This window comes from Adelges cooleyi, unplaced genomic scaffold (assembly GCF_023614345.1).
Source record: "Adelges cooleyi isolate 19-005CV unplaced genomic scaffold, UGA_ACOO_1.1 ACOO_flye_CR_arks_rails_tigmint_CR_PRNA_115, whole genome shotgun sequence".
Classification (NCBI taxonomy): domain Eukaryota; kingdom Metazoa; phylum Arthropoda; class Insecta; order Hemiptera; family Adelgidae; genus Adelges; species Adelges cooleyi.
In genome coordinates, this window is record NW_026095768.1 from 263261 (window position 1) to 277088 (window position 13828).

The 13828-nt window shown below is 28.8% G+C and overlaps 1 protein-coding gene across 1 annotated transcript; it reads left to right on the forward strand.

Annotated features, from left to right (window-relative positions):
* Window positions 1-6027: 6027 nt before the first annotated feature.
* LOC126847677 (uncharacterized) lies at window positions 6028-9294 on the forward strand. The gene is made up of 2 exons (XM_050588055.1): window positions 6028-6285; window positions 8369-9294. Exons 1-2 carry the CDS (start codon window positions 6170-6172, stop codon window positions 9021-9023), a joined length of 771 nt encoding a protein of 256 aa, XP_050444012.1. The 5' UTR covers window positions 6028-6169; the 3' UTR covers window positions 9024-9294.
* Window positions 9295-13828: the final 4534 nt, after the last annotated feature.

The following is a 13828-nucleotide window of genomic DNA, read 5'->3' on the forward strand; positions in this document are numbered from 1 at the left end:
AGTGTGCATAATGAGGCTCGGTCAACAATTCTTGACAATTACCATAGTTAAAAGTTTAAATACATGGAACAATAGGTACAATTAAAGGACAGGGGTGTAATTGCCAAAGAAAAAATGGCAGAAGATATTCTAAGATTAAAGCTTTAAAAGAGACGTAAAGTAAGTAATATAGAGCAGTCAGTAAATTGTATTTAAAATTAATTTTATTCTATTAAACTATTTATTTATTGTGTTTTTGTTATACTTATTATGAACTATTTATGATTTAATGTATTAATGAACCAATTAACTTTTTGTTTAATAGGTGCAATTATTGTTTATAAAGTGAACAATTTTTTAAAATTTTACAATTATAGAATTACCATAAAAAAAGTAAACTAATATAATTTATAAAAATATATTATTAATGGACATTAATCATTGTTATGAAGATTAAAACTTATTTGTAATCTATTAATTGAATTATGAGTAATTTTGATTTTATTAAATACCGTAAATATTTATTAACCCATATAGCATTGATTTTAGAATATACAGATAAGCGGTAGTATACGAGTTTTTGGTGACTAATATTTTGTTTCTTCTAATCGTCGATAGATATCGCTGTCATACTAAATTTTTTATTGAATTGAACATTTTCTATTTTGTTATAAGCAAAATGCAGGTACTAGAGTTTGGCCGGGCGGTAGACCGCCGACGGTGCCTTATCTACAGATTACAACCGGTCGGCAGTCGGCACTTGACAGTCGTCACCATTGTTTTATTTTCTATAAACCTGTTTTATACAGTTATAAAAACAAACGAGCGTGTATTGATTCCGTCGAAATACCCTTTTTATATTTTAAAACTAACGGCAATAATATTATGGTTATGATACGAAAATACAAAAAAAAAAATTAAAAATCACATAAAACATCTATAGGAATATAAAGGCATTGATTTTAGAATATAATATAAAATCAATGATAAAGGGTTTCAATCCAATCGATTTTGTCGTGACAATAATTCAAATACAAACACAATATTTAAATTTAAAATACACGAACAAAAATTCACTATATAATGTAAAAAAAAAAGTAATAATAAATTATACGGTTATTTGATTATTTAAAATACGGTTATAAAATATAAATTATACGGTTATTTTAAATGTGATTTACAATTTTTAATTTTGCTAATTTAGATTGATGTGATGTAAGTGAAAATTGTTTTGAACGTCTAAAAATTTTACAAATTAACAATTTTTCTATTATAAAAACGTAATGGTCAGCGCACTTATTTGTATTTTCATTAACCCAGCTAGATATTAATTGGTCATTTTTTAAAATATTAGTTAATTTAGATCTTATTTTCTTTTTGTGTTTAAGTTTTTCAAACGTTGATTCGAAAATAGTCAAAGCGTGATCTATAATATTATTTAATTTAATTGATGGTGCCATGAGTCCTATATTTCTGTCTATGCCCGAGTAATTTTTGTGAATTAATAATATTTGATTTTTGTCGATTAAATTTTTGAATACATTTATACGCTAGGTATCCAGAAAAATATGTGACGGAACAATCTTCCAGCGTAATAAAATCGTTTGTTTTTACCGAGTTAGATTCATCTGTTACAAATGTAGGCGGAGGAGATGAAGAAGAAGACACTGTGTCTGAAGACATTTCTGATGAAACATCAGAAATTACTGTTTCGTCAGTCGTAATCACATCTTGTACTAAAAATGGTTCACCTAATTCCTTACTTCTTTCACAGTTAGTACCTGTTGATGTTATTAATGAAAAAACACAAGTACTACGAAAAGAAGTTCGGATTGTCCTAGCCGTAGGATTTTTGTTATAACCCCCATTTTGACGGAAAATTGAAAAAAGATTTTCGAGTACGTCTTGATTTAGTCTGTTTGTAAATAAAAACACTATATCATTGTTTTTTAATTCGTCATCAAAAAAACTTAAGACACCAATTGTTTGAGTGAAGCCATTAAAACAGGGGGGGGGGCGAGTCACTTTGCCTTTACTATTGATTTTATGTAGGTCTTTAAAATAATCTTTTGCTTTCAATAAAAATAATTTAACTACACCTGAATTATTTAAAGCACAAGTGTACGGATTTGCACTAAATAAATTTCTACTGTTGGATCCGCTTACACACACACACGTATGTGGTGAATTGGCCACCCTGTCTGTGCCGCCACCACCGGTTTACGGGATAGCGTTAATATAACGCCTTTCGATACACTCTCGCTCGTTCTTCTGTCCGGTGTGCGCATCGAACGTTTTGGTTCCCGACGCGAGCGCCGATTTCCATCGCCGCCATATTAGCCTTCGCCTCATGGTCGCTAATTAGCAAAAATTCATTTTGTGTTGTTAATCGTCCTAACGATTCGCGCGTGCCCTTGTACGCATTATAGTTAATCGCCCTAGCGATTCGCCCGGACTACACATAGTCGTGTTTTGTTAAAATCGCCCATGCGATTCGCATGCACCCTGGTGCATAATTAGCTCGCCCAGCCGACCGGTGGTGTGTGTGTCGGAAGATTCATATGTGTTGTCATCATCGAATCAACGTCAACACGTGCAAATAATCAATGGTCGATAAGTACCGTCTATTATAATATATTTGTTGTTCTATATTGTTGCGCCGGGTGGCATTAGATTATAAGTATTCTCCCCCCTGTCCCCATTATTTAATAGTTTTACATTAATATTATCATTTGTTAATACATACACTTTTATTGCATTTAATTTCTACATATCTATTTATTGTTTAGTACCGTCTTTTATCTCCATAACATACAGTCCACTTTATCCCTTTTTATCTTAAGAATCCTTTAAAAATTGAACCACGCTAATAATCCGACCCAACCCGTCTATAGATATCCGGGCGGTCGATTAAACATCTACTGTTAAGGCAATCAAACAGGTTATTCATGAATTCGATAAAATCAGCTGTGTCAAAGGCCGCGTTACTTTTTAATTCAGTAGTAGAAATGCACGTTCGAATAGCCGATGCCATAGAGTGGCTAAAAACTTGAGCAGCCAATTTAACACTCATTTTTTGGAACGAATTGGGGTGAATATGAGTATCGGTTATTTTTAGTAAAGCGTTACTTTTTTGATTATTTTTATCTATATTACATGTTAATACAACGTCGTTAAACGATATAATTTTTTTTTTTTTTTTTTAAAGTATTTCCCAATAAATTGTTTCTCACACTTTTGAGAAGGTGGGGCGTATCAAATAAAGAAAAAACTATGGAATCGCGGTTGGTTTTAATTTTAATTTTTTATCTGTACTATTCATAAATGAATCTGCAGAAAAATGTTCCTGACATATGTAGCGGTTATAGAGCTTCGCCTTATCGAGAGACAATAAGTTTACATTTCCTATAGAGTATATTATTATTACAACACTTATTAAATATAAGTCATTGTAAATATCGAAGAAAAAATGTATTTCTCACTTGAATTAATTATCCATGTTTCATGTCTTTCATCTTTTGGAATTCGGAACATTGATAAATTTGGAAATTTTTTTGTCGATTTAAAACAGTTAAAATATTGGCAGTTAGTTACTACCCGGTATTTTAAAATAAAATGTAATTTATTATACACAAAATTAAAATGACACTCAAAATAGCTATCAGAATACGAAATTAATATCACACCACAAGAAACCCCGTCCGTCAGATCACATGAAATCGAGTTTGCACATTTAATTTTGTACATTGGGAAATCTCGAACGAACTACAAAGTAGCAATTTTTAAGGGGAACGGAAGGCGCTTATTTATTAAAGGGGCATGGATAGGCAATATTTGACAAAAATTTATCTAGTAGCAATTTTCAATATGCCGACTTATTATAAGATGAAAAATGATTAAGGTTTTCTAGTTTTAATACTTCTAGTTATTTTTTTACGAGTTATGTTGAAAGTTTGATAAAAAATGACTTTCGCAGAAGTCTTTTTTTAGCGTATCTTTTGGACGGATTGCAATTTTTCTTTTTTTTATATGAAGCTTACTATTTTTTCTATAGGGGTTAAAAGACCGATATTTGATTTAGCAATTAGAAAATTAGTTGGATTTATTAGAAAAAACTATACAATTGTAAAAATTTAAATGCTTATACATTTTTTTGAAAACAAAAATAAAAAATCAACTTTTTAGCCCCCCTAGAAAACATGTTAAACTTAATAATAATAAAAAACGTTCGAAATCGGTCCGATAGACACTTTAGAAAGTGACTTCGCGTTTTAGTCTTTATTTGTAAAAAATTTGACACGGAAAAGTGTCATACGGTAAATTGATCACCTTGAATGGTCACACTGTTTGCCAGCGGCAGCCAGCAATTGTCGGTCACCGGTTTTGTCCCAAGCACCGCTTATCTGTATATTCTAAAATCAATGCATATAGTATTTTTGACATATTAAATTATTTTCTGTGATAGTTATTTTAGATAACAGATACACGGTATACCGCAAGTGTGTTTTTGTGACTGCGAGGGTGGCCTATCAGCAGTTATCAAACATAACGGTTCAAAGAAACATAGAGCCCGACGGAGTTGTACTCAGAACCTTACGACAAGTTAAATGTGCACCAGCAATTTTAGCCATTGCTAAGGTAATGATGGCATAGGACTATGTTCCATCAAAGCTGAGACCTGGGCGAACCATTTTAATTTTAAAAGGTAAAGGCACAGAAACTGACTTACAAAACCGGAGACCAATTACTACCTTTAGCGTCATTCGTCGCATAATTGAACGGTGTCTTGACCAGGAAATAAGAGAAAGGATCCACTTCAGCCAATTACAGAGAGGATTTGTTAATGGAGTATCTGGTGTTCACATAAATGCATCTATTGTAGACGGATGTCTTCGTTTAGTCATAGAGAAACAGCATGACATATGCATTGTAATGCTTGACTTGTCAAAAGCGTTTGATAAGGTAGGTCATGATCACATAAGAAATACGTTTAACTCTCTTCTACTAGCTATAAATTTAACAAAACTAGTAACAACATTGGCCACAACAAATTAGAACAAGAACTTACTATTACACATGTAGGTACTCTGAGCCATGAGGAATCTAATATTGAGGAATGTATATTGAGATAATATTGTTTTTCTTTTAGACAAAGTATGGACAATCTTCTGTCAAATTTAGTAGTAGAACCATCGGATGAATTTGAAAACTTCACCCGAATAAGAGAAGAATGTACATAATATTTGTTCAATAATACGCAGTAGCCATGGTCAGTCAATAGAGTAGACCATTAAATTATTTATAATACGTCAAAATCATTTTAATTAATTTAAAACTAAAATTCTTAGTTTGTAAGTTATGCATAGTGATAATAATAATTTTAAGAACTAGAATTATTTGTACTTACTCCAATTTTTGGAGCCGTTATTGATTTTTTTCAAATTTTGACTTTTGGATGTTGTTAGGTGTTATTTTATGCACATTTTAGACATAAATCCAAAATCATACCTTAAGTAGTTTGCGCATGCGTGGTATCAACTTTTGAAATTTAAATTGGAACTGTAACGGTCAGGTGAAATATGATCGTTACAGAACCCCCATATTTTTTAAGATATTCTGTTAGAAATTAATATTTAAAATAAAAAAATGTTAAAAACACTTTTTAATATCATAGGGTTCAAAAGTTATTGCTATTTAAAGTTCATGTTAGTGCTCTATTCAAAAGCATTTTTAAGTATGTACAAGTCAGATAATTTGATGTGGCTTTTATCAAATGTGTAATTTAATATCTGAACTATGATTTAAAAAAAAAAAATCACAATTAGGCCCCCGTCACACTTGTGGAATTTCCGCAGCGGAGATTCCGCAGCCGAATTTCCGCCGAAAAGTTTTTCGGATACACTTGCGTTTTTTCAGTCGCGTTTTTGGGGCGAAATTTTTTCAAAACAAATTGTTTTTTGTTATAAACGAACGTTCAGTCTGAACTCAGTTACCATCCAATATGGACGTGTTAAACCAATTAGATGACACTGAATTATTGTGTATTTCATTAGCGTTTGACGATACAGAAGAACGTCAACGAGTGCATTGGGTTCATCCACTAAATTCTAATAGAATAACTTTGGGTGAATTTAGTTGTTTATACAGTCACTTACGACAGTATCCTGACCGTTTTTTTAACTATTACCGAATGTCATTAAAATCGTTTGATGAATTAGTTAGTACAATGCGATCAAGCATTTCAAAGAAAAATACGAAATTTCGACAAGCTATCAGCGTAGAAGAACGATTGACAGTTACATTGAGGTAAGATTTTCAATTTTTTTCAACACTGTATACTACTAAATGTATTAAAATTGAATATGTGTTTAAACTTACTTGAATCCTATGAATTGTGAGAAAAATATTTTTTGTTAATATCAAATCTGGTAAGCAATATATTTATCAAGATTATGTACGTACCAAGTTTAAAAAAGAGATTAAATATTTTAATTGTTCATTACTAAATTCTGTTACCTATTATGAAACCAAATCATGCTTAGCTACCTGAAAAATTAAAAATGATTTACAAACAATATAAACCATAGTCCAGTTATATCCTTTATGTCACAAAAAATTATTTGTATAAATGTATATTAATTATACATATATAAAACTAACAAAAAATAATAATCAATATAAATGTTATATTATTATAACTAATAATAACATAACAATTAGTTTCATATATGTATATATATATATATGAAACTAATAAAAGTAATATTATATATCATACAGTTAAATTTAAATTATGACGCATTTACAAATTAGAGCCTAATTAAATTTAACCAAATCAGTTTAACCAAACAACAGTCTAAACAAATATTAAATTCACTTTAAAAACTTTTGTGAATAATAATTATCATAAAATAAAAAACATAAAAATAAAATAATTTCTATACAAGGCTTTTGTATAGGACTTTTTAACTTTTCAACAATAAAAAAATAATCATTATTTTATTGTAGTACATAAATAAATTGGACATGTTAAGGGGAGCTCAGGTCGGATGAATAAGAATCATGAACTCCATAAAAACTGTGGATAGAATTTGTTTTAATAGGAGGATGATACTGGGAATTCTCAGAACTGGACGCAGAATTTGGTTGAACAGCAAGTATAAATTGATATTGGGCATTATTAAAACTGGAATCAGAATTTGATCGAACAAGGGTATTGAAGGGCACTGGGAATTATTAGATGTGGAAGCAGAATTTGATTGAGCGGGGGGTATTGAAGGGCACTGGGAATTATTAGATGTGGAAGCAAAATTTGGCTGATGAGGAGGTATAATGGGGTATTGGTAATGATTTAATATCGTGTTATTTGTAGATGGATTGTGATATTGGTTATTTAAATATCGTACTGGAACATTAGTTATAGGGTAAGTATTTGACTGAGGATTGGGATAGGAATAGCTTTATGTTTTTGGATATTGAATATTTTGTAAAACCTGTAACATCTGAATTTTAAAATCATATTTTTAAAGATCAGACAAACGATTTAAAATGGGTAAAAAAGATAGCAAAAATAATTTATTTTCATCGCTGTCCTCGCAAGTACTAGCCTGACTATTGTGTTGTCGTTTAGATAAAACTTCTATAATACCTCGTTGAAATTCATTAATTTTAGATGATTTACGGGAATTGGGTACAACAAAAATCTCACTATGCTTATCCATTTGTTGATTTGCCACTTCTTGGTCATCAATGGTAATAGAGTCCTCGTTTAAACTTTCATCGTGCTCTATGTTGCTAGCCGTACTATAAACAAATTAAAATTGAATTATTTATATTTAATTTTATTAGCTTTATTAATTATAGATTATACAAGTATGTCATTACCTTCTTCGCTCTAATGTCTTGTCCAAAAAGCCAAGTAAATCAAAGTAAATGTACTTTTTTTTTGCTGCTGCTCCAGAGGGCAGCCCTGCTTTTTCTTTCCGATAGTAATCTTTAATATTCTTCCACTTTTTTTTGATATCGTCAACTTGAAACCATAATACATTTCTTAAAAGGTACAATCCATTATTTTTAAATATTTCTGTACTAAATACTGTAGTACTAACAATTCATAAAAAAATAAAAAACATATAGATAAGACAAATTAGTATAAAATATCAGTAAATATTACAATATTATAATGGTATTTATTATAAATAAAAAATAAAAAATAAGAACAAATCTAAATTATGTACGTAGAATTATAATTATTAATCATTATTATTATAAAAATGATAGTAATTCATTTTTCAAAAGGGCTTTCAACATATTTTTGCAATAAAAACATATCTATTCAATGCAGTTTGACTTAAAGCTGTAAATTATAACAATTCAAATCTTTTTTTAGATTTTTGGTAACTGGAGCGCGGTTTACAGCTTTAAGCCATCAGTTCAGAATGGGTAGAACCACCGTAAGTAATATAATAAAAAACACCTGTGATGCATTATGGAATGTTCTACAGCCAATTGAAATGCCTAATCCTACAGCTCAAAAATGGCAAGACATTTCAAATGTTTTTTATGAAAAAACTAATTTTCCAAGCTGCATTGGTGCAGTTGATGGAAAACATATACGGATATTTAGTCCTCCACATAGTGGCTCTAATTTTTTTTGTTACAAGAAATTCTTTTCAATCGTTCTTATGGCAATTGCTGATGCAAATTATTGTTTTACCGTTATTGATGTGGGGTCGTATGGACGTGAAGGAGATACGAATATTTTTAGGCAATCTGCTTTTGGTAAAAAACTTTATGACAACTCATTAGCCTTACCAGACTCTACTTGCTTACCTAATACTGATGGACCGGAATTACCTTATGTTTTGATCGGAGACGAAGCTTTTGGAATACATAGGAATTTATTAAGACCTTATTCAAGTAGAGACCTGAATCATTCAAAACGAATTTTCAATTATAGACTAAGTAGAGCAAGAAGATATGTAGAGTGCACCTTTGGAATTCTTTACAAAAATTTTAAATATTTTATGGTTGTATCGCGGTAGAACCTGATTTTGTAAGTATAATTGTTCAAGCAGCAGCAGTACTACATAATTTCATAAGACGACGAGATGGATTTGCGTTTGAAGACAGTTTAAGCTGCGACATGTTGTCTATTGAATCTCGTGGAGCTGCATCACGCTCTTTAGAAGGAAAGCAAGTGAGGGATCAGTTTGCCAATTACTTTGTAAGTGAAGCTGGGAGTGTTCCATGGCAAAACGATAGGATTTAATACCTACGTTAAAATTATAATTTTTACAATAAAAATGACTATAAAAGTACCTACATAGTTTTAATTTTTTCTTATTTTAAGTACTTAATAAATATCAATAAAATATTATAATAGTTCCTAATATTAAATACTAATTGTTTTTATTACAATATTTGTTTAACAGTTTTTATAAAAAATGAATTTCTTCTATAAAATTCTGTTTGTTATAGTCAAAAAATTGGTCTGATTTTAACATGTTTTGTTTAATTTTATAACTTTTAAATGAATAACTATTTGTGTTTATAATATTATATTTTATGTTTTCGATATTTGTTGATATTTAAGTCATCAAAAAATATATGACATATGTTAAGAACTATGTTTAACGATTATGCATTTAATTTAAAAATACCTAAAAAGTAATAAAGTCATTATTAGCGATAACACTTATTAAAAATATTAAAATTTTCTGTGAGGTTAAAAGGAACCTATTAATATCGCTATTAAAGTAAAATAGTTTTTTTGGAAAACTAATTATCTCTTTATATAAACGCGTCATTTTTTGTTAAAAAGATTTTATGTAAATTAAATTAAATTAAAATATACTTATATTATCATTTTAAAGTCTTTCAGTTTAAGTTTGCCCACTATCGCGCATGCGGCATGCATACTGAGCCGTCAGTATGTTCAGACCCCTTTGGCCGAGGTCAGGCTGCTCTATGATCTATACACTATATATATATATACGATATAAAACGCGGCACCCGCGAATTAAATACACTGTCAATATTGCCCGCTCACATGTGTTATTATTATTATTATTGTATTATTAATACAATAACTATTAAACGATAGAAAAAATAAAACTTCTTATGTATTTCTTATTTAAGACACCCACTAATAATTAAGTATTAATATCACTATTATTATTTCCTAAATTATAATTTAATTAATAATAGGTAGGTATTATACTAACAAATTAAAAAAGCAAAGTGAATTATTAATTAACTATTAGTAGGTACATACTCCTTTACTTATACCTATTTGAATTATTATTTGATTAAAACTGTATTTAATGTAATCGAAACATACTCAAAATCAGCAAAAAATATCTATTATTTTTATCAACCGAAAAAACGTTTTTTTATTTAAAACTTAACAAAAAACAAATTGAATTTAAAAACAATTTTTCGCAATATTAATCATAAACTGATAAAAAATATAGTTTGGTTAACCCGTGTCGGCTTAAATACCTTTTAATAAAAATACGTATTAAATATAAAATAAGTGTGGGTACTTACCTTTTTTTTCTTGTCGCCTGTTTCTAATTTGTCCCAATCAGAGAATATTTTAGAGCCAATTAATTCCCATTTTTGTTTTACAACCTCCCGGTTCTTGTAGGACGGATCACCCAAATCCCACAAACACGGGTTCGCTTCGACCTCCGAAATTAACAACTCGACATCAATGGTGGTCATTGTTGAAGTGATATTGATCAAACGAGTAAAAATTAAGCGTTTCCGCGGCAAGTGTGAAATCGATAATACAAAACAAGGGTTTTGGATTTATTTTTAGTTCCGCTGCGGAGACATTCCGCTAGACCTACAGAAAAAATATCGCGACACGCAGCGGTTTTTTTTTCCGCGCCGGAATTCCGCCCTAGTATAACCAGTCCCATTCGATAAAACGTACCTCGATTCTGCGGGATTTCCGTGCGGTATCTCCGCTGCGGAAATTCCGCAAGTGTGACGGGGGCCTTAAATTGAATTAATAGCTTTAATTGTCATTTGGAAATTTGTTTAAAAAAACCACTATTTTTTGGAGACGCTAATTGTGCGTTTCAATGCTTTAGTTTCACAACGAAAGACCGTCGGTTCGGAACTTTTCCTATAAGAGTTCGTACAGGTAATAAATAATAATGACTGGCGACCGAGCGCAGGTCCGGCCCATTGTCTGCTATCACAATGCTATTTCAAATAATGGTTATTACTTATCAAATAGGTACGAACGTTTTTAAACCGACAGAGGGCCACCGCTTTTTTTTTTTACCTGCCGTGTGTAATGAAAATGATAACTGACTAGTATAATAACAGCTGACGTGTGCGCGGCGATCTCGCATAACCAAGTCTAATCTATGATTGTGTTATCAATTACATAAAAACGGAATACGGATTTTAGATTATTAAAATCAATTATCAAATGATGTCAAAACTCAAAGTATAGCTAATGTGTACAAAGTATTTGCAATTAAGTCAGTTATAATTTAAAATGTATTTTGCGTGTAAAAACATGCACTATTTTGTGGATTTTAAAATTTAAATATTCTTTTGATAAGTTGCCGCAAAAGTGCAAAATTATTGTTTACACAAACATTAGTTACTATTAGTGTAAATACTTCAGATCAAAATTTTAAATTAATAATATTATACTGTTTGTGTTAATAGTTTAATTTTGTTCATAGAGTACAGTTATACAGTTTATCTTAAATGGAGAATAAGAATGTTCATACTAAAAAAAATTAACTGTCAACGATAACTGTTTAAATATTTTTTCATTATTATTTTTATTATAATAATAATTTAAATAACATAAAGTTTAAAAAGTATTTGATCCTAATTATTATTATATAATATAAAATGTAAAGATAATAATTTCATTTTTTACCAAATCCTAATGTCAGCTGTTGCATTATCTAAAAGATAGTGCTATATAATTTTGTTTGTTAATTGTTTTTTAAAACTAAATAATTTGCACTACATACAGAACAATTGGTACTCCACAAGATATGATAATACTTTATGCGGTAATTATTAATTTTAAATATAATCAAAGAATAAAAACAATAATGAATATCTATTCTTAATAAATATATTTTTACTGCTACAAACAATACATAATTTTCAAAGTTTGTAATACAAACATCACAAGTTTAATACAATAATAAATTATTTTACAAACTCATTACTTTATATAAACTAGTATAATTATTTAATTATATAATTTACAGCTTTTTCTTCACAACTATAGACATTTTTTTTTTAAAGATAAAATAAAATGTAACAATTTCAACTATGGCGCCAAATGTATATTTTGTAAGTTGAAGTGATGGGGTTTGTTCAATTTACAAAACACAGCTATATATAAATTGTTACATGTTAGTTTAAAATTATACTCAAATCTGTATATCTTAATATATATTAAAAAAAAGGTAGCATAGTCCACCTCATTATTAGCTAATAAAGTAAACAATATGTTATGAAGGCTTGCTTACGATCACTTTTTTAATAAATTGTAAAAAATAAAACCAATTATTGGTTAGTGTTTATAATGTACTTAGCAGTATACTGAATTAATATTTTATTTGTAAATCAAAGAAATGGGGAAGTCTTAAATTTACAAAAAAGATACCATTCAGATTTTAATATACATAATACATATAAAATTTAAATTTAAATACAACTGTACTATTGTTATAATGAATTTCATAAATTTAATTTATCGCGTTCATATTTTATTTGTAACTGAACACCTACAATATATTCCTTTAAATTCTAAAAAAAATATTACTTAATATCTACAGGTTATTATTTTAAAAATTCAGTATGATTAATATAATAGGTAAAATATAAATTTAATTTAAATTGTATACACAATACATTTGAACAGAAATTATAATGTTGAAAATTGTTATAAAATAAAAGTAATATCTGAAACATTAACAAGTAAGACGGCTAGTTAACTTGCCGTAAAAAGTTTTAAAAATAAATGATTAAAAAATACCATTTTCTATTTAACAAAAAAAAATGTACAGACAAATGTATGTTTAAAAGATACTTTGTACTTCTAAAAGAAGTATTATTAAGAAAATATTTTACCAAAAACATCATATTTTGCATTGTTTTAGCTCCTAAGTCATACCAGTGGTTTGATATTAAATGGCATTGTTAACATTTTTCCTAATAGAAAGTATTTTCTAATATAGCCAATTTCACCTGAAACAAATAGGTAAAACCATTATTTAGATTCATCTTAATTAAATAGGATATTTAAAAACTTACTATTATGTGTATGTTTAAGCCAAATGCGCATATTTTTTTATTGTGTGCTGCAAATCTGGAATTAATCAATATTCCAGATTTGCAATGGATTTTGTGCGCTTCAAGCTTCTACATTCTTGTCTTACGGGATGCCATCGTATTGACACTATTACAAAGTGTTCTGTTACCTGACAATGATAATAAATGATTAACTCGTTAAATTTAGAAAATAAATATAAATATTTCTGTTCAAAATAATAATAGGTATTTACTTTTATAACATTTTTTCAAGTTTTACAATCAAATATTAATATCTCATTCATGTGAACTAAAATGATTATACATTTTTAATTATTAATTAAAAATAATCACCAAAACTCTTTTAATATGTAGATTATAACATGTAAAATAGTGTATTATAATGGCACTCGAGTATTAAATACAAATTTCAGAAAATATTCCTCAATCAAACAAAAAATCAAATAGGTTATGTTAAATAAGAAATTATTGAGTTGATAATAGTTTTTCGATGATAACAAAAGTTACGAATCGACTTATAAGC

Coding starts and splice junctions, on each gene's coding strand:
- LOC126847677 (XM_050588055.1), top strand. CDS start 6,170: ATGTCATTAAAATCGTTTGATGAATTAGTTAGTACAATGCGATCAAGC. Junction 6,286..8,368: donor CGATTGACAGTTACATTGAG/GTAAGATTTTCA, acceptor ATCTTTTTTTAG/ATTTTTGGTAACTGGAGCGC.